Genomic DNA, 26,292 nt, shown 5'->3' with positions numbered 1-26,292 from the left:
ATGTGTGATATCCGCCTTCCCAAAGAAATACTCTTTGGTGAACTAACAAGTGGAGCAAGGGCAAGAGGAAGGCCAAAGTTAAGATTCAAGGATACATGCAAAAACACGATGAAAAGGTTTAACGTCAATCCAAGCTCTTGGGAATCTATGTCATCAGATCGCAACACCTGGCGACAATTATTACAACAGGGCGCGTCATTTTTCAATAGGACCTGTGCAAAAGAACTCCGCTTCAGAAGGAAAAATTCTCAGATTCATGAATACGGAAGTAGACTGGCATGCAGCTATTGTAATCGACTGTGCAAACCAATATTGGACGCAGAAGCCATGAAAGACGTTGCAGATCCAGGCACAAGTCCTAGATTGTCACTGCAGTGGCTTACCACCGTCTCGCGAGGCGAATGGGCCATATAATAGTTTCTCAATTTGGTTCCCGAACAGAAAGCTCAAATACTGGACTGTCCGGTTCAAAACTGGGCACCTGGCTACCCCACCCTGAATCTGTTTTGCTGATTTGTGTTGGCTGCCCCGGGGGCTGTAAATGGTGCTCAGTGCTCCGTGTAGACAGGCCAAGTCCACACGTGGAGGAGGCACTAGATAGCAAGGCCTGGCGTTAGGCAGAGCGCACCCTGAGGTGTAAGCTCCAGGCAGGGGACACTGCGGGGAATCCTAAAACCTGGGAGCTGCAGCAGTTCAGACCTCTAGGACCCAAGGGTGCCTGCAGCTGTGGGCAGGCCAGCTGTGCCAGAGCCAGAGGGAAGGGACTCTGGGGAAGCCCAGGGCAGACCAGTAAGAACTCCATACCCAGTACCCGGCCGGGGGGAGGGTCCATGGAAGCCAGGCTGGCTGGGCAGGTCCCCTCCTTACGGCAGGGGGCGGAGGAGGAGCTGTGGGCTCTGAGCCTGGAGCCTGGAAGAGGCTGGCTCCTCTTTCCTCCCTGTCTGTGTCCCACGGCTGCGCCCAAGTCCTGCAGGGGGGTAGGAAGGGAGCGGGTCTGACCCAGTACCTGGAAGTCAGCGAGTGGAGACACTGCGCCCACAGCCCTTGCCCCCTCGGCCCCTCTGCGCGCAGCTGTCAGTGCGCACCTCATTGATATGGGGCTGGCAGGTGGCGGGAGGGGGGCTCGGGCCTGGCCCGGTGCATTGGGGATGGCTGCACCCTGCAGGGAAGCAGGGAGGGGCCCCATGCCAGACCCCTCTGCCCGGGGGTCCCATGCTAGGCACAGGAGGACGGGGGTAGCAGTGTTCAACACCAGGCTTGGGGGCCGCTGCTGGGCACCCAAACACCCCCAGCCTTGGCTCCTTTCTGCAGGGGGAGCAGACCCCCCCCACACACACACACATACACACACATACTGATCATGGCGAAACCACATGTGTTCCGCCCCTCGATCCCGGCACCCCGGCGGGCATTCTAAACACGTGTGTGCCCAGGACAGGACATGTGCAAATACACTGAGCAATGAATCACATAGATTGCGTCTTTGTGATTCTAGGGGTGCCATGACGTAAGCCTGGAAGTGTGTGATCACTCATATGGGGGGTGTGTGTGCAGGGGTCTAACAAGTGCCTAAATCCACCTTTTAACTGTAGCCCAGATACACACTGTATGTGTAATATACAGGTGTGTATGGACTCCATGAATCTGACAAGTGCTTTTTACCCTCCAAAGCTTCTGCCCAAATAAATCTATTGGACTTTACGGGGCCACAGGACTCCCCCTTATTTTACTTGCATGTATTCCAGTGATCATAGAATCACAGAACCCCACGGCAGGCGGAGACCTCAGGAGTCACCGAGTCCAGCCCCCTGCCCAAAGCAGGACCAATCCCAACTCAATCATCCCACCAGGGCTTTCTCCAGCCGAGTCTTAAACACCTCTAGGGACAGAGATTCCACCCCCTGCCTAGGGAACCCATCCCAGGGCTTCCCCATCTGCCTAGGGAAATAGTTTTTCCTAATCTCCAACCTAGACCTTCCCCGCTGCAACTTGAGCCCATCGCTCCTCATTCTGTTATCTGCCCCCACTGAGACCAGCATCTCTCCATCCTCTTTGGATCCCCCTGCAGGGAGTTGCAGGCTGCTCTCAAATCCCCCCTCGCTCTTCTCTTCTGCAGACTAAACAAGCCCAAATCCCTCAGCCTCCCCTCAGAGATCATGTGTGCCCCAAATCATTTTGGTTGCCCTCCGCTGGACCCTCTCCAATGCATCCACATCCTTTCTGTAGTTGGGGCCCAGAACTGGATGCAAAACTCCAGATGTGGCCTCACCAGTGCAGAATAAAGGGGAACAATCACTTCTCTAGATCTGCTGGCAATGCTCCTCCTAATGCACCCTAATATGCCGTTAGCCTTCTTGGCTACAAGGGCGCCCTGTTGACTCATCTCCAGCTTCTCATCCACTGTAATCAGCAGGGCTTTTTTCTGCAGAACTGCTGCTTAGCCAGTCGGTCCCCAGCCTGTACCAATACTTGGGATTCTTCCGTCCCAAAGGCAGGACTCTACACTTGTCCTTGTTGAACTTCATCCGATTTCTTTTAGCTCAATCCTCCCATTTGTCCAGGATACCTTGTTTGATATCCAGGACACACGTGGAACCGCTCCCGTTAAAGCTGTGTGGTGTGAGGGTTGCGGTTTGCTTCCTTATATTTCACTAGGGCTATTGGCAGACTTCTGGCGGGAGTCTGTGAATGGTTTGAATTTACGAGCCTGTTACACATGCCGAGGACGTGTGGGTGTGGCCCAGTGGTCCTCAATGGCTTTCCTCGAAATACAGGCCACGCAGTTTTGCTCGTATACTGAAATACACCAAATATTTGCAGTGTGGAAAAGCCCCCTGGTTTATTTCATGCCTTTCTGGTTGTAAACTCCTTGGAGTGATTACAAAATTGAGGGTGTTTGGGAGTCTCTTTGTTAAACAAACGTCAAAACACAGATTAAACCAGCTCGTCGTTTATGGGGGATAATTTGCCTTTTAAAATGGTTTGTGTGTGTGTCTGAGAAAGAGAGAGAGAGAGAGAGAGAGAGAGAGAGAGCAAGAGAGCATGCACCTAATCCCATGTTCTCTGTGCTAGGATCCAAACACCCTAGGCCAAAAATCTAAGGCAGGAAAAACAGCAGATGGGGAAACACTCACTCCCCAAGGAAGAGCAAACCAAGTTTTGGCAGTGGGGGTGGAATCCTTTACCCTACTGACCCTATCTATGACTGAGCCACGTGCATCACTATGTCGTGCTCGTGTGTGAACCCGGGGACCCCTCTACACACGTGGGACAGTGGGACAGTCCCCAGCCCCTTTTAGGGTTCCCTTTAGTCACTGCTCTGGTAATGAAGACCCCGGGAGTTGGAAGCCCCTGCTTTCTCCTCCCCAGGAGAATGCAAGTTTAGACGGACCCGGCGCAAAGTCAAATCCCCCATCACCCCCGGGCTGCCCGGCAGAGTTCTGGGGCGACGCCGAGGGATTGGTAGGCAGCGTGCGGTTCCGCTACCCCTGCGAAAAGCAAACTCTAGTCTCGGACCACGCGACATCATCAATCTTGGGAAACACTGCACAGACGCAGGGCCCCCCCCCGTTGTTCCGCTCAGCAGCTGGGCAAATACACCACGGCAGTTAGCAGCATGGGCAGTGCTGGCCTGCCTGAGAGCAGGAGGCTCAAAGACACTGCACAATCGCACAAGGCCGGGCACTTTTATCCACTAAGCAATAACTCATCTCCCCCCTTAGAAGGTCACTCGCTAGCCGCACGTGCAGAATGCTGAAAGAGTTGAAATAAATTCAGAGATAGATTGTACATGGATATCCATGCGTCAATCCATGTTTTCTTTAGGTGGAAAATCCTTCCTTCCTTTCTTCCTCCATATACCCAAATCAGCCGCTTTTCCGGAAAAACTTGCCAGCTGTCTACACTGGCCGCTTGAATTTCTGCAAAAGCACTGACGATCTCATGTAAGTTTGTCAGTGTTCTTGCGGAAATACGATGCTGCTCCTGTTCGGGCAAAGTCCTTTTGTGCAAAACTTTTGCACAAAAGGGCCAGTGTAGACAGCTCAGATTTGTTTTCCACAAAAAAGCCCCGATCGCGAAAATGGCGACCGGGGCTTTTTTGCGGAAAAGTGCGTCTAGATTGGCACGGACGGTTTTCCGCAAAAAGTGGTTTTGCGGAAAAGTGTCCGTGCCAATCTAGACGCTCTGTTCCGAAAATGCTTTTAACGGAACACTTTTCCGTGAAAAGCATTTCTGGAAAATCATGCCAGTCTAGACGTAGCCTTTCTATGTATGTATGTATGTATGTATATACATATACACAGATTTACAAACTTCCATATGGACATCTATGTATCTGCCTATGAATATCTGTGTAACTGCTGATATAAAAATATATAGATTATCTATCTAGTTACCCACACACACTCATCTATCTATCCCCACACATCCTATCTATCTATCCATCCCCTCCACACCCTCTATCTATCTATCTATCTATCCCCACACACACCCTCTAGCTAGCTAGCTATCCCCACACACACCGACTATCTATCCATCTTTCTATCCCCAACCCTATCTATCTATCCCCCCACACCCACTCTATCTACCTAGCTATCCCCACACACCCCTCTATCTATCTATCGATCGATCTCTCTATCTCCCCACACCCATCTATCTATCTATCTATCTATCTATTGATCGATCGATCGATCGATCGATCTATCCCCACACCCACTCCCACACCGCTCTCTAGTTACACACGAGTGTCCCGCGGGAGAACAGCTGGACTCCATGCTGGGCGGGCTAGTGTGCGGCAGCCAGCCGAACCCCTGCGAGCCTGGACCGTGGCTGCAGAAGCGGGGACCGCGGGCCCTGCCCCTCCTCCCCATCTCGGTGCCTGCGGGAGCCGGTGTAGCAGCCTCCAGCCCCTACCCCCATGAGTGCGCCCTGCTCTGGTTCCCTCGGTGCTCCCGGGCCCACCCTGTCGTACGTGGGTGCGTGGCGTGGGCAGAGACACGAGCAGCGGAAAGTCGCCCTCGTGCCTAGGCCACCAGGGGGCCTTTCCAGATCCCGGCCTGTCTGGCAAGTGAGGCCGTCCACCCCCGTGCGTGGGACCCTTTGCCCACCCGCCCTCATGGGAGTCGTGGGGTGAGAGGCGGATCTGGCGGGACCGCGACAAGCCCGTGGAAACGCACAGGAGGAAACCGGCGCCCCGAATCCAGCATCTCGGCCCTTGCTGAAGCCCTCTCGCCCGCCTGACCACCCCGCAAAACATCGGTGCCAAGACCCGCGAATCCGCGCTCAGCTCCTCCGCTGGCTGCGGAAGTCACTCGCTTTACAGAGGGCGCCCGAGGAGTTTCCCTTTTTTCCCCTCACTCCCCCACCCAAAAAAATATTTTAATACAGCAGAGCCTCCCCGCCCCCGTGGGAAGCGGTTTCCTCTAGATTCAGGGCTGCCAGTCCGGATTTAGCTCCCGCCGCGGTGCGCAGACATTCCCACGCGGGGAGAAAGTTCGGGCAAGGTGGGGCACACAATTAAACCCACAAGCTCGATCCGTCATTAGGGTGTGGCGCTCAGAAGCTCCCCAGCCGGAAAGCAGAGACGGGGATCCTGTCTATTGCCCTCTGAGAAAAGCCCCCTTTAACTGGGTTTTTCTTCCCACGGTTTTCTCTCTCTCATGGTGGGGGGAAGGGATTCCATATTTCCCACTGGGAAACAAGTGAAATGCTGCGGTATGATACGGCAAGGCATGTATGTGTCACATATCACACACACATCGATAGCATAGATGGCTGGGCCACGCCAGAGAAAACCTATGCATGTTATGTTCATGTGTACACGTCAGGATACACGCTACAGGCATGTAGCGCACAGATGCCGATACACAATCTGGAAGATGCTTGTGGCTAGTTTGTATTGGGTGTGGAACTTCTTTATGACTTGATCTAAACGTCCAGAGCAGTGTTTCTCAACCTTTTTAAATAAAGTACCTTAAAAAAAAAAGTAGAAGTACTCCCTTTAAAAAAAATAATCAAAATTATAAGTGCCCCCAAACACACACACACACAAAATTCGACCACTGCAACATACTTGTTTAAACTAATCATAGCCCGGGGTGATGTAATTTTTGGGTGTAAAAAGTACATAAATAATAAAGGGCTGTAAAACTTAAAACAAAAATTCAGTTTTCTCCAAATTTCAGTTGTGTTGACATACTCCCCCGAGCAGTACCTCTAAAAAAGGGTACTCATACAGCTGATTGAGAAACACGGATCTAGTGTGTGGTGCTTATCAATGAATGGGCGTGTCTACACAGGGGAGCTACTTCGAAATAACATGATCGTGTAGACACGCAGTTTAAATAATCTTTTTTCCATTCAGCCTGGGCGGAGAAGTGATGTTCAGTGTTCCCTGCACGCCTGAAGCTGGATCTCCAAGAGGCATTGCTGTGTTTATTCGGGGCTTCTTTGGGTCCTTTCCAAAACAAGAATGCAAAGGCAGTGACATATTTTCCCCCCTCACAACAGAACAGGAGCGGCAGACGTAGGAAATCTCTCGGCCATCAGCTTCGCTCTCAATTCAAATGGTCATTGAGACGCGGGAGCCGAGAGAAATGGAGAACAGTCTTTTCGGTGTCGCTCCGCTACACAGATCGCTGCTAACGACTCGCATTTGGCCTCGCTTGACAGCAACCTGAAAGGCAACACTAGAGCTGTATGCGCTAAAATACTAACTCTCTCCAAGATCACCCATAGCAAACAGCCCGCCCGAGCGGCGTGGATGGATTCCTCTTACTGGTCAGTTTCAGCGTCTCCAGGCTGTAAAGTGGGCGCTATGGGATAAGGACTTCTTCGACCGAGGGTTCGACCCCAGCGCCCGCCGACTTCAGTTTTGTTCCTCTTCCTGAAAACTCCCGAGCCCGCGAAAGTCCTGAAACAAGCCGTGAGATAAACTGAAGGCAGTCAAGTCCTTGAAATTTCCCCTGCTCCTGGCAACCGCGGCAAACGCGTGTGTTTAAAAAAGAAAGCATTGGTAGTACACAGAATCTCAATCAACCTTAATAGCGCGGGTCCCATTCAGAGAAAGAAAATGATCGAGTTACCGAGAGCTGGGGGAAAATACATCCAAAAGGCAAATAAGTCTTTAGAAATCGCTCACCTCTGGACACACAGCTGCTTAGAGAAATACACACATGTACACATTGTCGCTGTGTGTGTGTAGGTACAGAACATAGTATAAATATTGTATAGATCTGTGGATATTTATTTAGATTTTATATATACACGCACATATAAACCCTGTCAGTCTGTAACTTTAAAAAAACTAGTAGTCCCATAGCACCTTATCCGAGACTATATATATGTTTATATTTGTGTGTGTGTATATATATATAAAATAGGTAGATAGATAGATATTTTTATATATAAAAATAATGAGCTGTTCTGGGCAAAATCTACTTCCTCAGATGAATGGTGAGTGTAGATATGCACATATATAGTAGGCATAGATACACCTACATATTCAAACGCATATGCATCTATAGTATTTATATATAATGCGTGTCTGTGTGCATAATTATATTCTATGCATGTCTGTATTATATATTACTATCGTATGGAATAATAGTATTATATATTAGATATATAAAACAGAGTTGAGTATAGATTATACAGCTCTAGATCTAGCTATTACTATTATACAGTGCAGAGATGAATAGAATATTATTATATGTTAGATATAGCTATTATTATTATTATATGTTAGATATAGATACTGATATAGATATATAGCTATAGCTATACAGATATAGACAAAAACAGATTAGAATGTAGATTATACAACTCCAGGTCTATAAACTATTAGGTACTTATTATGTGGAGTATAATTTCTTAAGTGTGTATTTATAAAATAGGAGGAAGATTGTGTATGCGAATGGATCACACACACACACACACACACATTCTTAAGAAATTAAAACAAGACAGCGTTGCCGCAAACGGCAGAGCTAATAATTGCTTCCAATAGCAGCTGCCGGCGCAGTGCGACAGATAAATGAATTTCACCGCAAAACTCTTTTTATTTTTCGACCAACGAACCCAGTCCCAAACTGCCCCCGAATAAGCTCCGAATCCGGAGTTTTCTCCTGATCCGTTTCATGAGTCTAGTTTTTTGTTTTCATGGGAAAGGTTAGCGAAGCCTTCAGCGTGAGATTTCGAGTTTCAATCCGAAATGAGATCAGCTAAAATAACAATTTGTTAGCGCGTTTCTTTGTCATTTTCAATCCGGTTCGATGCAATCGATTGTTTTTCGTTTCTTGGATTTTTTTGAAAGTGAAATTATTGCGCAGCTTTCTTGTTTATTTTCCTTAGCGTTCAAACTAAAACATGACATCCAGGAAAGCCTAGAGCTAGGTCACAGGAGAAAGTTTAAAATCGGGGTGTGTGTGTTGTGTACAGGATGCGTGCGTGCTGTTCTGCAATTTAAGAAACACTTCCCTGGTTTTTCGATTCTTCTTGCGTGTTGTCCATCCTTTATACACGAAATTGGATACAAATAAAACAGAGTTGCCAATTAGTTTAGGCTCGCTATTTCTTGACACTCGAAAAAAAAAAAAGACATGTATACTTTGCCCAAACTACAAAGCTAAATAAAAAGATCAGCCAAAGAGGGGGAGAAATCAGGTTGTCTTTGAAAGAAAGGAACAAAGAAAGGAGCAGCGGCGGAAAAGTCTGAAAATAGGCTTTGTTTTCAGCGGTGCTGTGATGAGAAGCGAAGCCAGCGGTCGCTAGTCAATTACCTAGTCAATTACCTACACCCAGGACTTCCAACAATTGAATAACTTCGCCCCACGTCAGAATTTCTTGGCTTTTCTCGTGCTTCTCCCATCTCCTGGAGGTTCTCACCCATCTCCTTGGCCTGTCTGTCTGTGGCCCCTTTCCCCGGCGGATCGCTGGCTAGCGAACACATTTTGCACGTGGGAAACCTCCGGGGGAGAAAACCAACCCCCAAGCTTTCCCTTGGCAGAGTCTCGTTTCGTATCGCCCGCTAGCCGGAGGCCCTAGTTGGGACTGCGTTCGAATCCGGACCTGGCCCGATGCAGAACCCGCGTCCCTTTGCAAATAGCCCCGCGTCCATAGAAGGGAAGCCATTCTCCCCCCCCATCTCTGGCTGTGGCTGTTATCCGAGATTCGAAGGCTCTTTGGTGGTAATCGAGGGTGATTTTCAGGCAGCAATAGTGCTGCATTATTGCCCTATTAACCTTTAGACCTGCCTGAAAAGCTGACAGGGAGCCACAGGCCCACACATGCTGGGCCAAGCCCATAAGAAGAACCTAAGACCCATCAGACCAAAGGTCCCCCCAGCCTGGTGTCCTGTCTTCTGACAGTGGCCAATGCCAGGTGCCCCAGAGGGAATGAACAGAACAGGGAATCATCACGTGATGCCTTCCCTGTCACCTATTTCCAGCCTCTAACAGAGGCTAGGGACACCATCAATGGACCTAACCTCCATGAATGTATCTAGTTCTTTCCTGAATGCTTTTAAAGTCCTGGTCTTCACAACCTCCTCCAGCAAGGAGTTCCACAGGTTGACTGTGCACTGGTGCAGGAAGAAAAACTTCCTTTGGTTTGTTTTAAACCTGCTACTGATTCATTTCATTTTGGTGACCTCACACAGCAGGGGATGGTGGCTGGGGACATGATGTGTTTGGGGGGGATGGAGGTTTTTTGGAGGGCAGTTAAGAGAGGATGGATTGAGCTAGTCTTCTCACTCTACAGCTCCCCCAAGCATCTTTCCATGTGGGAACATCCGGCTGTAGTTTCTAGGAATATCGCCTTCTGGCCATACCGCCCTCTGACTTCATTTGTTCATTTACTGGGAGTGTCCCTTCTCTGACGACATAGGAGAAGACCATGGATGAGCATTTGGCTGCAGCGGCCTTTGAAGATGACCAATGCCATGGGGAAGTGGTATAACAAATCCTAGAGCAAGCAAGGAAAGGAACAAATGAGGGCTGTTAGTCAGGCTGGGCAGGGGCGGTTTCCCTAGCCACTGTATGTCAGGGGCTGGGAATGGGCCACAGGCGAAGGGTCACTGCATGATTCCCTGTTCTGTTCCCTCCCTCTGGGGCACCTGGCCTTGGTCACTGGGGGCAGACAGGACCCTGGGCTACATGGGGCTTTGTTCTGACCCCTCTGGCCGCTCTTACATTTGTGTGGCCAGGGGCATAGGCACACACAGGGCCCAGGAGGGATCGGTGGTTTCTTCTTCCTCTTTCCTAGACCCCTTCCCCAAATCCTGCGTCCCAGAGATCCTGGATCCCCTCCCCCAGCCTGCACCATGCTCCCCAGCGCAAACGGCCTCCGCAGGGACCCAGCACACTTCAGGCAGGGCCCGATCCTGAGTGCACGTGCCTGCCTGGAGATGGGATTTGGGGGGAGGGGGGTTGGTTCAGGGACTGGCTCCAGCCCTCCAGCCCCTACCCCGGCCCGGGAAGAGGCGGCTGGACTTTGGCTGCTCTGGGGGTTTTTGTTTTTTTTTTTTAACCAGGAATGAAGTCTGGCGCCGGCTGATGGTGCAAGAGATAACCCCACCCCGCCACGTGATGCGGGGAAACCAGTCACCACGTGGGAGGGGAGGAGAGAGTGGGGGGCAGAAAGGGGGGGAAGACAGCAGGGAAAGGCTGGCAGGGCAGCAGGGCTTCTGAGCCAGGAGGGGGAGGGGGAAAGACCCCCCTTCCCAGAGGATCCCCACCAGCGAGCCGGGAAAAGCCTCCACCAGACCCCCAGCCGGCGTGCCTAACCCCCAAAGGTGGGTACAGCTCTTCTCCTTACCTTTCCAGCCTGTTTCCCCCTTCAGCCTCCGCTCTGCCGCTTAACCGCCCCTACCGGCACCCAGCGACGCCGGGATCGCTTCGGATCCCCCCCTCAATCCGGAGTCAGTCCCGTTTTGCGTTTACACATGTCCCGAAAACCGCTCGCCTTCTGGGGGTGCTTTCTCCTGCTCCTGGGCCAGAACATGGAAACTGACAGAATTTTAGCCGGGGGGATCACACTTGGATTTTCCCCCTCCTCGTCCCCTTTGTGTCTGACCTGGGGGAGAGGGCAGATATGGAGGCGGGGAGATAGGGGGAGGAGAGAAGAGGGGGCAAAGCGGACTGCGGTTTCTCGTTTTGACAAGTTCCCGTTCTTCCAGCTTCGCTCCCTTTTCCTGACAAGCTCCCAAATTTCCTCCGCGCTAAGCCTGACTCATCCTCCCTGTCTTGCCGGTTATCTGCTCTTATCTCGGGTTTATTTCGTTCGGGTCCAACGCCGGCTCCTTGTGAGGGACGAGGGTTCGTTTTGGGGGGCACTGGAGGCCTGGTTGTCAAATGTAAACCGAATCCAGGTTTACATTTCGCCAGGGGCAGCCAAAGGAGGCCGCAGAAACTGGCAGATTATTATTTTTTGGCTGCGCTTTGTAATCCCCAAGAGAGTCGGTCACTTTCTCCCTGGGTAAGCAAACCCCCCAGCTCTTCCGAGGCGTGCGCCTCTCTCCCTTGGCTTGAATCGCACCCCGAAATAAGGGACACGCTCAGGCAGTGAAGGTAAAATTTAAATAATAATAATAATAATAATAATAATAATTAATAATCAGTCCGCCTCGCATCGCTCAAGATCCAATGTTTTAATAGCTTTTCATCCCAAGCTAGCGCCCAGAAAGAAGAAACGGGCCAGCTTGGAGCGTCTGTCTCCAAAACCAATTCTGGCTCTTGGTTGAAAATGCGGCAGCTGATTAACAAACTTGTGAAAAATTATCTCAGCGTCCGGTTCTTTAGATGTAGTATAATTATTATTTTTTTAAAGGGGAGGACGAATTAATTCGTTTCCACGACTTTGCGGAGTGGCTTCCTTTCCCAAGTGGCTTTCCATGGACGGGTCGCCTCTCCCCCCCCCCCCCCCCCCAAAAACAACCATTTTGCTCGTATCTTCCGTGGGAGAGGCCAAAGGGTGGGGGGTTTCCTCGGTGCGCAGTACAGGTGAAAAGAGGCTTCGGAATTTCTGAGACCTCGCTCTTTGGGGGGTCGTTCTCAGGGGTATAGGATCGGGGCTGGGATTTTGGGGAGGCGCTGGAACTCACTTTTTTTTTCACTCTCGTTTTGTCGCGAAGATCGCAGCCCGCCTCTCTCTCCAAACCCCAGCAGAACTGTTCTTCCGTGTTCAGGGGACTTCCCGGCGTCCAAACCCGCAGGGTTGCGCGGTGGGAAAACGGGGTTCGTTTGCTCGACGGCTGGCAGGCCTGGCGCAGCGCTGGAAATTCTCCACTTCCCAGCCCCAAAGCGGTTCCACTAGATTGTTTCTTCCTTTGCGGGCCGTACGACCTGACTTGAGGCTTCAAAGAAAAGGCATCGCGTGGCCCGAGCCAAAGGCTAGAACGCCCCGTGGGAAATCTCGGGCTTGTTTTTTCGTTTCAGATCTTTTTTTTTTTATTGCAGCCGCTGCCTTCCTGGGCAAACTTTTCCCCCAGGCGCGGGCGGTCAGCCCTGGCGGAGAATCGGGCCCTTTGCTCGCTCGCCTTGCAAAAAAAAAGCGTTTTCTTTCAATCTACAGCAGGTCTTGCCAAGTTATTATTCCGCGGCGCTTCCGATTAGCCCGGGTTTGGCAGAGCCTGCAAGGAAAATGGCTTCTCTTTAAACACGAGGAACCCGAACCGGATCCATCGCAGTTAAACGGGGCCCCGTCTTGCATATTCCGAAGCATCTCTCTCGCCCCCGGAGGCCTGCAAATTCCTGGGCGCGGATGCGTCTTTGCTTATGTGCCCGAGTCCCTGTGGGTGCCTGCCTGTGTCCTGGGCTTGTGTTTATGTTGCTTATACAAGGCCCTGCGTGTGAGTGTCTGTGAACATGTCTCTTGGGTGCACGGGTCTGGGTCTGTGGGCTGGCATGTGTGTATTTCTGTTTATGTGTGTGTTCATGTATGACTCTGTGTCTGTATGCATGCATGGCTCTCTGGGTGTGTGTGTGCATGGATGGCTCTGTGTGTGTGCATGGCTCCGTGTCTCTGTGTGCATGGCTCTCTGTGTATGCGTGCATGGCTTTGTGTGTGTGCATGGCTCTCTGTGTGCGTGCATGCATGGCTCTGTGTGCGTGCATGCATGGCTCTCTGTGTGCATGCATGGCACTGTGTGTGTGTGTGCATGGCTCTGTGTGTCTGTATGCGTGCATGGCTTTGGGTGTGTGCATGGATGGCTCTGGGTGTGTGAAAGCATGGTTCTGGATATGTGCGTGCAGGGCTCTGGGTATGCACGGTTCTGTATGCCTTATATCTGTGTGTGCACGTGTCTTTTATCTTTGTGTGTGCCAGTGTCTCTTTCCTCAGAGTGTGTATATCTGTGTGTATCTCTGTGTTTAGTAAGAGAGAGGTAGCCCTGTTAGTTTTTCCTTTTGTTTTAGCAAGATCAGACTATGTAGCACTTTAAAGACTAACAAGATGGTTTAATGATGAGCTTTCCCACGAAAGCTCATCACCTATTAAACCAACTTGTTAGTCTTTAAAGTGCTACATAGTTTTTCCTTTTGTTTTGTCTGTGTATGTGAGTGCATGTCGCTGTGTGTCTTTGTGGGCAGCTATCAGTGTGCATGTCTTTCTGAGAGCATCTATGAATGTGAGTACGTGTGTGTGTTTCCCTGTGTCTCTGGGTGCATGTCTTTCTAAACTCTGTGTGTCTGGGTACAAAAGTCTCAGAGGGGTCGCCGTGTTAGCCTGTAACTTTAAAAAACAACCAGTTGTCCTGGGGCACCTTAGAGACTAACAGGACTAGAGACTCGCGAGCTTTCCTGGGTGAGACCCGCTTCATCAGATCAGGCCATGGGTCTCTGTGCCGACTTGTCTCGCTCCCCTCCGAGTCGCGAGCCGCCCCCTCCTGTGTCTGCCTAATTTAATTTCTCCCTGGCCAGCCTCAGACTCCTGGTCGCCTGCCCTCAGCCGCGGCGCGATGGCAGATCAAACGCCACATTAGCACCACAATGGGCCCGGCCCTACCTGCCGGAGCCTGGGGGAGGCTCCGTCTCTCACCTCCCCTCCGTGACCCCCACCCCTCTCTAACCTCCTGATCTGCGCGGCGCCCGGGCCGCCCCCTCTCACCCCGCTCCCCGCTGTGCTCTCTCGCTAGGTGTGGGGCTGCGCCGGCCCGCAGCGGAGGGGCGGAGACTCCGAGGTGTCAGCGCCGGTGACCGGGCTGGAGCCGAAGGGGGCGAGGCGCTAGAACCCGGCTGGGACTAGCCACCCCGAACCCGACGGCGGACCGGAGTGAGGACCGGGGCTGGCCGCGCCGCAGGGAGGCGTGGGGCTCGCCGGACCGGAGTGAGGACTGGGCCGTGCTGCGCCCCAGAGCGGACGGGGCGCTCGCCGGACCGGAGTGAGGACTGCCGCCCTGGAGCCGGCTTGCTGAGCCGCCCGCTGCGATGTACCAGGGCCTGGCCATGAACCACGGGCCGCCGGCTTACGACGGGGCGGGCGGCTTCGTGCACGGCGCGGCGGCCGCCGCCTCCCCGGTCTACGTGCCCACCACGCGGGTCCCCTCCATGCTGCCCAGCCTGCCCTACCTGCAGAGCGGCGGCGCCTCGCAGCAGCCCAGCCCGGCCGCCAGCCACCCGCTCTGGAGCCAGCCCGGCGCGGCCGAGCCGGCCGCCTACAACCCGCCCGTCTCGCCCCGCTTCTCCTTCCCCCCCGGCGCCCCGCTGGCCGCCGCCGGCGCCTCCCGGGAGGCCGCCCCCTACAGCGGCCGGGAGCAGTACGGCCGCGCCTTCGGGGGCTCCTACTCCAGCCCCTATTCCGCCTACGTGAGCCCGGAGGTGGGCGCCGCCTGGAGCGCATCGCCCTTCGACAGCCCCGTGCTGCACAACCTGTCCGGCCGGGGCGCCGCCGGAGCCGCCAGGCACAACCTCGGTAAGTGCCCCCGCTGCGGGGAGAGAGACGGGGCGGCCGGGGGAGCTGGGGCTGCTGGGGAAGGAACCAGGCTCCAGACCAGCGCGGCGGGGCCCAAGGGCTGGTGGCTAAGGATTAGTCCCGCTTCTGGCAAGGGGCGCACCTGGAGCGAGTCCCCCCCCACCCTCAACGTGAGTGGGGTGGGCTGTGGGTGCAAGGCAGGAGCAGCGTGAGAACAGTGGCATGGGGCAAAAAGCGGCTGGTGAGAAGGAGCAGCTGTAAGGAAAGTGAAGGGGGGGGGAATTGAGGCAGGGGAAGAGAAGTTGGGGCAGGCCTGTGTGCTGTTCATGAGTGCTCCTCTGGCTTCCAGTGGCTTCTTTCTCTGCATGCTGCTGGGGACTTGCTGCCTGTCAAACCCAGACCACTTATTTGGGTCCTAATCCAGATTTAGGAACTCCCTTGAGGCCCCCGCATTTGAAAATCTTGGGTGACCCCTGGCCCCTTCTATTTCGGACCCTCCAGGCGGACTTAACACAAAGTTGCACACGTTTGGAAAACATGGGCCGAAGAGGTGAAGAAGGCGGCCTCTGTCATTTTATTTTAGGGAGATAGCGGGGACCAGGAGAGGGGAAGGAAAAGTAAGGAGGCTGGCTTATCATTTCGAAATCCTGTTTGCTCGCCATGTTCTCTCTGCTGCTTTAGCGCGGTGGTTAGAAATAAAACAGCACTTGGAAAATGATTTGAATTCACACACAATGTTCTTGTGGACAGTTGCCCGCTGTTGAACACCGTTCTTCCTTGTAGTCCCATGTGAATTTGCACAACCCTCTGGCATGTTTTTCTACAAACTTTTCATCAATAAAAGTTGTTCAGGGACTGGGCATTTCACACTCTCCGAGCTCTGTGTGGCCCACACAAAGGCATTTACACATTTCCATCTGTGATTTGAAAGGCAGCATTTGTTATCAGACCCTGTTGTTAGAATCTGCGGTCCATGAGGTCGGACTTAGTTTGATAATCTTTTACCCTGCTCCTAAAAACCCCTTTTCTCCCCAGTGCCCACAAGTAGCAAGAGAATAATACTTTTAAATCCCACCACGAAATGAAACCAAGGGAATTCGTGAGGCCTCTCTAAAAGATTCCATTCTCTGCATTTTTCAGCCCATCTTTTTCTATCCGGCTGGCTTTCCGGGCCCAATCCTTGCTATGTAATCCCAAGAGACAATGATCAGGAGTAGTTCCAGTGACTACAAAGTTGCCATCCCTAGGAGTAAACGCTGCCCTTGTGCGGTCTGGCGGTTACAAGCTTTGAGTCCGATCTCTTAGGGCGTGCGGTGGAATTTGTCTTTGGATCTTTGAACAATTCCAGTTACCTTGTGCAGTCCACCAGCCAAACAAGGATATTTTACCGTCATGGCTACAGGAAAGGGTATAATTTAAAGTTCAAGATGAAGGCCTCAACTCAGCAAATGGATTTGTGCCACTAGACCACCTTTTCTAAGTTACGCCAAGGTGCCGTTTACATGGGATCTGCATGAGCGGATCCGATTACAGGATTGGGGCTGAAATGAGTAAAAAAAAAAAAAGCTTGGATTTTAAAAGGAAAGATTACTTCGTACAAGCGACTTTTGGTGTTTAAAAAATTGTAAAAAATCAGCATGGGAGCTGAGGTTGAAAATATTTAAATTTTAAAGTGCATTATATAAGAGTGTGCTGTTCAACCATGATTGCTTTAAATATACCCTCTCCCACCCTCCAATCCAGGCATTTAGGGCAGTGGCTCTCAATCTTTCCAGATTACTGGAATCCTTTTAGGAATTTGATTTGATTTGCATATGCCCAATTTCACCTCCCCTAAAAACAATGTGCTTACAATAGCAGAGGGAAACATACTAAAGTATTGCAGCTAGCTTTCTCACTTTTACCATGTACTTATACAATAAATCCATTGGAATATAAATATTGTGCTTACATTTCAGTGCCTAGTAGCTAGAGCAGTATAAAAAGTCACAGTATGAAATTTTAATTTGGACTAACTGTAGTTTGAGTAGGAGGCTGGACTCCATGACTCCTAAGGTCTCTTCCAACCCTATGATTCTATGTTAGTGCTTTTTAGGTAGTATGTTGTCCAGTGTTTCTCAACCTTTTTTTATAAAGTACCCCTTAAAAAAATTATAAGTACCCCCAGTGCCTACAGTTTTCAGACACACAAAATGTTTTTCTATCATTGCCACACATTTGTTTAAACAACTTAATTGTAGCCGGGCGGGTGATGAAATTTTTGGGTGTAAAAAGTACAAAAATTAAATAAAGCGCTGTAAAACTTACAACAAAAATTCAAGTTTTCTCCGAATTTCAGTTGCGTTGACGGACCCCCCCAGACTTCTCTGGTGTCACTCGTTAAGAAACACTGATCTAGATTAAGTTGATGTACCCCCTGGAAAACCGCTGGTACCCCAGGCGAAGGACAGTTAACTTAGGGCACAAACCTCTATCTTTATTCAAGATGAGTTCCCACTGGCTTCCATGAGAGTTTTGCCCTCAGGACTATTAGCCCTTCATATTTAAGTGATAACAAAGATTTCCAGCTGGGTGGCTTTTCTAACCTCAGGGGATACTTTGCAGCAACTGTAGGTGTTGGTATGAATGTGGAATAGTTGTAGGGTGGCAGTTAAGAAGCAAAGGGAACATTACAAGAGGGGAACAGCTCTGGTTAGCACATGGGTTCCCAAACTGGGGGGGGGGGAGGGGCGTGAAGAAATTCTGGGGGGGGGGGCATGAGGCAACCCAGCCCCCTGTCAATTCTCCCTCCCCCCAAGTTGTGCTGCTATTTTTGTTTTTTGGCCCTAGTCAGTTCTTTTTTTTTTTTTGCTCTACAAGTTTTGCTGCTATGGGGAGGGGGGTGCATGAGTGTTTCTCAAAAATCAAAAAGGGGCCGTGATGCCGAAAAGTTTGGAAATCACTGGGTTAGAAAGTCCAGGTAAAAGAAATGAAAATATTGCAGGAAATCAGAGTGATAGGCATATAAGGAGGGGAATGAAAACCGTACTTTCTGTAGAGTGAGTGGAGATAAAAACCATGTTGAGTTGTCAAATAAATACAAGAGTGAGGTACGGACAATTTAGTTCAATAATAGACTTTAGCGAGTTTGGTCTCTGTTTTTAAAATGCCTGGCACAACGGAGCCTGTGGATTTGTAGGCACTGGCCTCTTTCTTTCTCTCTTTCTCTCTTTCTCTCTCTCTCTCTCTCTCTTCATGTAAAAGAGGAACACAAGCACTCTAGACTGAACCCTGCAGTTGAGTCTTGCCCATCCTTTCCATGAGAGCCAATTTTGTGGGGATAGCAGCTGACTGGGGTTTCTTTGCGTTATGCTACAGCGTGAGACGCAAAGGAAAGAGCCTGTGTTTGTCGAGTTGGCTTTTGAAGCCGAACTGTAGGAAGGTGGATGTGAGAACGAGTGGCAGGCTGGGTAAAATTACTGGCTTAGGATCCTGGTTGTGGCTCAGGCGTGTTTGAAAATGTTTCCCCGCCTGCCCCCCAACATGCCTAATTCGCGCTCTTGCAGGATATTGACCCCTCGGTGAGCTTTCTCAGAGTCTGACGATCAGGCCCGTCCAGCGTGGCCATGAACTTGATGCAAGCCTGTGGTTTGATGAGGCTTTAAGGAATTCCTGATTGAATGGTGCTTGAAAAGAACCTATTTTTACATCTGCTTTTGCCGCCCTCTCAAAGCCAAAAACCGGCTCCTGCGGTTGGGCTCCCCCACCGCAGACTCTGACATTAGCACAGCCTCGAAACCAACAGCCTCAGACTTTTGGAATAGGGTTGTGGATTGGAGGAATCCACATGATACCAGAGCCAGGCTTCTGGATCCACAGAGGGAAAGGAAGAAAGGAGGCCTGGAAGGTCTCAGATCTATGCAATGTTTGTTTAAGACTATGGACAATGCACCCTTATGGAAACAGTTGTTGGCGTCTCAGTGACACTGGTGTGCTTTGAAATGGGCCCATGGAACGATCCTTGGGTTCCGGGGATTTTGCAGGAGGGAGCATGTGTGTTCTGTGCAGAAGTCTGGGAAGGAAGGGGGTTGTTTGAGCGGGCCGCTTTTCAGCAGGGAAGCATCTGGAAAGATCAAAGCCCCACACAGAGACACAGCATTGGAGGCAAATGTCTTCTCTGCCGCGGCTGTTGGGAGATTTTGAGCCAGATCCTCAGCATTTCAGCCAGCGGGAGGCTAAGATATTTGCCCTGTTGCATCCCCTGGGTGGTTTCTGGGTGACTCATCAGCATTGGTTACAATCCTTTGCCACCGAACAGTAGTACAGTCATGTTCCCCACTTCCCTTGAGCGCTGAGTACTCCAGCTCTGCGCGCTGAAATGGGCTTCTTAACGTCACCGAAAAAAATGTATTTGGAATGTGTCCTCTCGATCTGACAAGGTATCTCTTTGGGCCTAATACCCCTGTATGTGCGGTGATCCCACTCTGCTGGCTTTTGCTACAGCGCGCCCACTACCTTTCACCTCTGTGTGTCTGTAATATACAGAATCCAACCCGCATTTTCCCAGATTAGAGGTGAGTCCTGTACCCTTCACGCATGTCCACACCCCTTGCGGACGAGCGGCCGGTGATGCCGCTTGCATGTGAGTAAATGATTATGTGCTTCAGGGCCGCAAACCAAACCCCGTGGCTCCAGCAGGCCTTCTGTGGGTGACTTCTCTCCCTGGAGGAGTTGCACGGTTGTAAAACTGGCGCCACAGCGCCGTAGACTGCGCCTAATCAAGAACAGAATCAGGCCAAGGAGGAGCCGGATTGGGCCCGGCTAGAGAAATATTCTTTCATCCCAAAAACAGAGCGTTCTTTTACAAACTTAAAGTCAATAATAAATGTGGGTTTTATTACGAGATCAAAATGTTACCTGGAAGAGTGAAATCATAACTTATCCTACATTGCACTAGAAGTGGCAATCAGCTGTTTGTGTAAACCAATCCAACCTTAGTGCATCTAATACTTTAGTTTAAAAGAGAAAACTCTAGAGACCGGTCTTTGGATTGATTACTTGAGTTACAGTAATATTGAGAGGCCTTGACAGATGCTCGTGGGGCATGAATCTGGCCGTATTTTGATAAGGGGTTGCCTCTTTTCGGGACAAGAGGATAAAATCCAATGAATGAGCGACTGGGAACTGCAGGCCGTTTATCAAAGGGAACCAGGCCAGATTTTGTATTCCTGGCGTACTCCCAATGTGGGGAATCCTGGTTCTGTTGAAATCAAGGGGACTGCCACGGGGTGAGGATTTGGCCCGAAGTCAATAGGAATTTTTGGTCCTTGCAGGATCAGATCTTAGACTCGGGATCCGTTCCGTGGTTGGGGATGGCTGCTCCAAAAATACTCGGCTGTGTGAAGTTGTCCCCTCACAAACCTTAGATGCGGTTAGTTTGATATTCATCTCCCGACATGTTGGGCGCACCTTCAGTAGGACAGAGGACATGTTCTTAGTAAACTTGGGGCCAAGGAGTTGCGCTCTCTAAGTCATGTGGGTGAGCACTTACGTACAAATGCAACTCACGAGAGTAAAGTTACGTCTGCACTACAGATCCTGTACTGGCATAGGCCCCTAGTGTAGACACAGCGGCTGTGTCTACACTGGCAAGTTATTCCGGAAAATCAGCCGCTTTTCCGGAAAAACTTGCCAGCTGTCTACACTGGCCGCTTGAATTTCTGGAAAAGCACTGACGATCTAATGTAAAATCATCAGTGCTTTTCCGGAAAAACTATGCTGCTCCCGTTCGGGCAAAAGTCTTTTTCCAGAAAACTGTTCCGGAAAAGGGCCAGTGTAGACAGCAGAGATTTGTTTTGCGCAAAAAAGCCCCAATTGCGAAAATGACGATCAGGGCTTTTTTGCGGAAAAGCGCGTCTAGATTGGCCACGGACGCTTTTCCAGGAAAAGTGTTTTTCCGGAAAAGCATCCTGCCAATCTAGACGCACTTTTCCGAAAATACTTTTAACGGAAAACTTTTCCGTTAAAAGCATTTCTGGAAAATCATGCCAGTGTAGACGTAGCCAGCGTGTACCAACAGAAGGAGGTTTTTTGCCTTAATGGGCACACCCTCTGCTCGAAAGACGTTAGCGATGCCAACCGAAGCGCTCTCTCGTTGGCATTGCTGAATCTATATGGGAGTTTTTGCTATTGTAGCTGTGTAAGTAGGGCAGTGGTTCTCACTCTGGGTGCATGTATCCCTTGGGGGAACACAGAGATCTTCCTGGGATTACAGCAGTTCATCTGGATATTTTTGTAGTTTTACAAGAGGCCACATAAAAAGCCCTTCCAAAGTCAGTACAAGCTAAAATTTCATACAGACAAGGACTTGTTTATATTGCTCTATCTGCTGTACACTGAAATGTAAGGACAATATTTATATTCCAATTGATTTATTGGATAATTATGTAGCACAAATGTAAAAGCGAGCAATTTGTCAGCTAGAGCGTGCTCTGACACATTTGGGTTTTTAAGCACAGTTTTGCCAGCCAGTGTTTTTTCAGTGAGGTGAAATTTTGGGGTACCCAAGACGAATCAAACTCCTGCAAGGGGTACACTCGTCTGGAAAAGTTGAGAGTCACTACGCTATGGGAGGGGAGGTTTTCAGTTTAAAGTGTCGACCAGGCCTACGTAACAGACGGCTCCATAATTTGGCCGTTGGAACAGAGAATGTTCTTTTCTAGTGATGGCTAACATGGTTTAAAGATCGATCGCTGTCAAAAGGCAAGACCCATTTTGAAGCGGACAGCCGTTCAGATGTCCGTGACAGTTTAAAAACAAAATCGCTCGCTGTAAGAATAAGAAGACTGTAATTATGGGAGTAGTCACTGCTCTGGGTCTCAATTAGCCACCCTGTTGTGCGAGGTCTAGGAACACCAGTGAGGTTTCACACTGAAGAAATTAAATAAAGTAACAAATGATTAAAACTGAAGTAATTAAATAAAATCCCGAACCGGCTCCAATGTAAGCGATTGGATCTGCTTGCAGAGAGCCCTGTATCAGATCACAGAATTGACGACTCCAGAGAGAAATAATTCTGCAGTCTTCTTGCAAGCAGAATAACCGTCGACTCCCAGAAGAGTTTTGCCTGCGTACAACTGCGCAATAGCTCATTTCATGAAATGTCACTGATTTTCATCCTAAAGTTCCCTGCAATCCACACAGATCTCGTGTCCCCGGCCCTAGCATTGCTGCCAGGCTTAGGGTGAGAAAAGTGGCATTAGTACTTTGAGGCTAGAAAGCATTAGTGGCACCGAAGGAAAGGACCTCACAGCGCTGTGTGCGTCCTACAGGAATAATTCATTTGCATCCCTTTGCATCCCTCGTTTTGGAACGTTGGATATTTTACGTCCAACGTTTGGAAGGTTGAGGGGCTCGAGTGAGGACTGAGCTTGTTCTCTCTATCTCTCATCCTGTTGAAAAACAAAATTGAGGATCCGTGTTCCTCGTGTGCACAGTGAAACAGGCTGGCGATTCAGGGGCAAATTGGGTCGCTGGACTGGTCAGTTTCATTGCTACAAGCGTAGGAGGGCAGTTTCGCCTTGGAAATCCTTTGCGGGGAATGGAGGCTTGCCTTTGGCCTGCTTAAAGAACAAAGAAAATGTTTTGATGGAAATATATATATTTTTAAAGGGCTCACAATGTTCCACTTAAATGCTGGAATCTGAAGACATTAATACAAAACTATGCATCCCAAATTGTGGATGCTTTTCAAAAGTCGTGACAAATATTTCATCATAGGTTGTGCCTGGTCTTTTCTGGGTAGAAAATCTACTTTTTGGAATGAAGCTATCTGACAGTGAGCCATTGAAGCATTCAGTAGATTATTCCAGGCATAGTGAAACTGATTCTGGGAGCGAATCGTTATCACGTGCTAAGTCAGGGTGGCTGTTGGGAGCTATAAATTTGTCTACTCTCAAATGATAAATTAAAAATACTGATCTGGGATCACATTTCGCGAGGGTCTATTATTTAAAAAAAAAGAGAGGTGCGTTAAAAACGGTTCTCAGAAATAGGTTCGAATGCTATTAAATGAAATTCCTGACGTTATTGCTGTTAGAAAGAACCCTGCGACTTCCAGGAAAATTTTGAAGCCCCTGGGTCTAGTAACAAAAGCAAAATTTTCTATTATATACAGATGAGTAGCTTTTTAGGGACCCGTTTAATTATCTGTAACTTATGGAAGGAGGATCTGGCCTTTAAAGGAGACATTTCTGAAACAGAACTGATTTACTGAACTCTTGGCAGTTTCTTTGTATCTTATATTCTGAAACAAGAAATTTGTTCTGTTGTTATTATTCCTTACAATACAATACGGCTGTGTTGGAATTCCTCACATGGAAAACTCATCTACCAGGGATTTTAATGGGTGCACACAGATATTTTCAAAGCTGGGTTTTTACCTATCCATGACAATTTAGGTTTCCTGCCAGTTCTTTGTTTTTAAAGTGCTCGTTTAGGTAGCGTCTGAGGGCCATGAAGACGTACGTTGCAATTGCACGGAGGTTTCAAAAGATGTTTGACTCGGTGGCGTAGTTCTGCATGGATCTGCACTCAAAAATCTCAGCCGAGATTGGTGTTAAAGACAAACAAGCCAGCTTCATTCTGAGATGAAACAGTTCCCCCCTGTAATCTAAATGGGGTTTGGTATGGACTAGAAGAGAAGCAGGTTTAGGGCCATATAAAATGGTAGACAGAGGGGGAACTAGGATTCAGAAGCAAATCATCCTCTGCTAAATGAATGAGAGACCTAAAATTCCCTTGAGTTACTTGAGTGACGGCACACAAATCCGAGACAAAAGTCAACGGAACTTTCGTTTCTTTCTAACAAGGGGCCGTCGGGTGTGTCGGTCGCTGCAGAGAGGGGTTTGGTGTTTTGATCTTATTTGTGGCATTTAATCAAAATTCTCTCAGGATGTTCTCCTCCCCCCTCCCTCTTGTGGATCTGGATAGCTTTTTGTGTGTGGGGGGGTGGAAATAAATCTGTTTGCTAGAAAATCTTTCACAGAAAGGACAAGTTAAGGGTTCCCCTTTTACAAAGGAAGATAGCAATGGCCAGACAGGGTTAGACCTGGGTCCAATATCCTGTCTCCACCAGGGGCTGGCACCAGATGTTTGGGCGGATGCTACAACTCGTAACCCCCAGTAATTAGAGATTGATGTAACCCCGGAAGTACTTTAGAGTTGATCTCAGAACAGCTCACAAGAAGCAATCAGTTGCTCTCTTATCTCCTTCCTCGCCTCTTTCCATTTGCCTCCGATGCATCTTATTATTCGTTATTGTTGGGGCTTGTCGAACCGCAGTGAGCCCTGCTCGCCAGCTGCGCTGTCCGGCGATCTGTGCTCGCCAGCTGCGCAGAACCCGGCTCTTCCGGGTTGCAATCTACTCGCCATGGGCAAGTAGATTGCATTATTTGTCGAGCCCTGTTATTGTTATTAGTGGGAATTAGTATGTATTCTGCAGTCGCCTCTAGGAGCTTTGTCGTGGATCAGGCCTCGCTGGGGTTTGGTGCTGCACAGAAACAGACCAAAAAGTGGTCCCTGTCTCAGAGAGTTTCTACTCTAAGATGAGACACTAGATGGATACAGCCCAACCGACTGGGGTGCACAAGGGAACAATGAGACAATATTGTTATCTTACATCAGTCAGCTTTCCTTCTGCCGCTCCTGCCTTGGAACACAGCCTGGCTGCGTCTAGACTGGCAAGCTGTCTATATTGGCCGCTTGAATTTCTGCAAGAACACTGATGATCTCATGTAAGATTGGCAGTGTTCTTGCGGAAATGCTATGCTGCTCCCGTTTGGGCAAAAGCCCTCTTGCGCAAATGCTTTTGCACAAGAGGGCCAGTGTAGACAACGCGGTATTGTTTGGCGCAAAAAAGCCCCGATCGTGAAAATGGCGATCGGGGCTTTCTTGCGCAAAACCATGTCTAGATTGGCACGGACGCTTTTCCGCAAAACGTGCTTTTGCGGAAAAGCGTCCGTGCCAATCTAGATGCTCTTTTCCGCAAATGCTTTTAACAGAAAAACGTTTCCGTTATAAGCATTTGCAGAAAATCATGCCAGTCTAGACGTAGCCCTTGTGTCTATCTCCAGCGCATCCTCGCTCTATGTATTTTCAAATATCATGAGAAATGCATCCTGCTCCGGGCGGCCTCTCTGCTTCCCGCCCAAGGCTGGTCAGGTCTTGGGAGATTTGATCTTATTTCTGAAAGCCCCAGCACTTGGAGTCATGTTATTATGTGAGAATTGTCAGGCATTCATTGGGGAAAAATTAGCATGTGTTTAGCCCTGCTGGCAGCAGAGGGAAGCTAGAAAAATATGAGCCCTAAACTCTTTGAAACTCAAGAGGCAAACTAAAGAGAACTCAACATTTGCTTTTTCGTTATTGTTATCATGATCATCATTGATAATGATATAATAATAATTTAATCTCATTATTTTAAGCCAATCTTGTGATTTTTAAGCCAATCATGATTTCAATATAATCTTGTGATTTTAAGCCAATTTCCTGATTTTTTAAGCCAATCTCGTGATTTTTTTAAGGCTCATGCTGTTTGAACACTCAGGGCTGGCAAGTCTGAAGGTGGGATGAAATCAGCCCTACCCTGTGAATCCAGGGGCGTGGCTGGTGCGAAATGTGTCCCTGCGATGCAAGAAACCAGCTCTGCGCCCCACTGTTTCACGGGAGGCGCTCGAGGGATTGTGGCGGTGGTGGGGCTGCGCCGTGACCGCGCGCACGAGGGGGTCGCAGCTGAATGTGCATGAGCCTCCCCATGCCCTGTGGCAGGAGCTGCAGGCTGCATTCCTGTGCCCCGCTTGGGGCTGCGAGATTCCCCCAGCAAACCCACGCACGGAGCAGAGCCGTTCTCGGGGGCTGGGCGGGTCTTGCCTGAACACTGGCCGGGGTGCTTTGAAAGATACGGGACTGATCTTCAGATGCTCTTCGCTGGCCCTACTGCATGCATTTCAGGGGACCCTCCCATGCATATTGTGTAGGAGGCTGCAGTGGACCGAGGCTGCTCCACACAGTCGCATGGCCCATCTGCTGGCAGGAGTGCATGGGACTGGGATGTAGCCAACAGGGCTGCTGAGTCACTCAGGTTTGGCCCGGCTGCCTCTGCAGCTGCCTGGTTTGCCTGTGGCTCGAGAGTGGGCAAGAGGCCCCCGCTATCCCTCTGCAGGTACCAGCGATCCCAGATCCCGTTGCCTGCGGATCCCCTTTTCGGCCAATGGGAACCTCACGAAGCGGGGTGGACCAGGGCATCGCTTCTCACAGCTCCTATTGGCTGGGAACGGTGATCCCGCAGCCAATGGGAGCTGCAGTCACCAGTACCTGCGGAGAGGCAGGTAAATAGACCACTGGTGG

The 26,292-nt window shown here is 49.9% G+C and overlaps 1 protein-coding gene and 1 long non-coding RNA gene across 2 annotated transcripts in view; one reads left to right on the top strand and one right to left on the bottom strand.

The window, feature by feature from the left end:
* Positions 1-8,040: 8,040 nt before the first annotated feature.
* Positions 8,041-13,747, bottom strand: LOC142827722 (uncharacterized). The gene is made up of 2 exons (XR_012902428.2): positions 10,816-13,747; positions 8,041-9,963 (listed from the first exon to the last, which is right to left on the bottom strand). It is a non-coding gene; the product is annotated as an uncharacterized LOC142827722 (long non-coding RNA).
* GATA4 (GATA binding protein 4) overlaps positions 10,623-26,292 on the top strand; it is a 50,212-nt gene continuing 34,542 nt past the window's right edge. Inside the window, exons 1-2 of the mRNA XM_075923236.2 lie at positions 10,623-10,792; positions 14,132-14,907. Of these exons, the coding sequence (XP_075779351.1) occupies positions 14,424-14,907 (484 nt within the window). The 5' untranslated portion in view covers positions 10,623-10,792; positions 14,132-14,423. The remainder of the gene's footprint in view (positions 10,793-14,131; positions 14,908-26,292) is intronic.

This window comes from Pelodiscus sinensis, chromosome 3, assembly GCF_052426305.1.
Source record: "Pelodiscus sinensis isolate ZL-2025 chromosome 3, ASM5242630v1, whole genome shotgun sequence".
NCBI lineage: Eukaryota > Metazoa > Chordata > Testudines > Trionychidae > Pelodiscus > Pelodiscus sinensis.
Note: the sequence above shows the minus strand (reverse complement) of the source record. Positions and strands in the feature narration are given on the sequence as shown.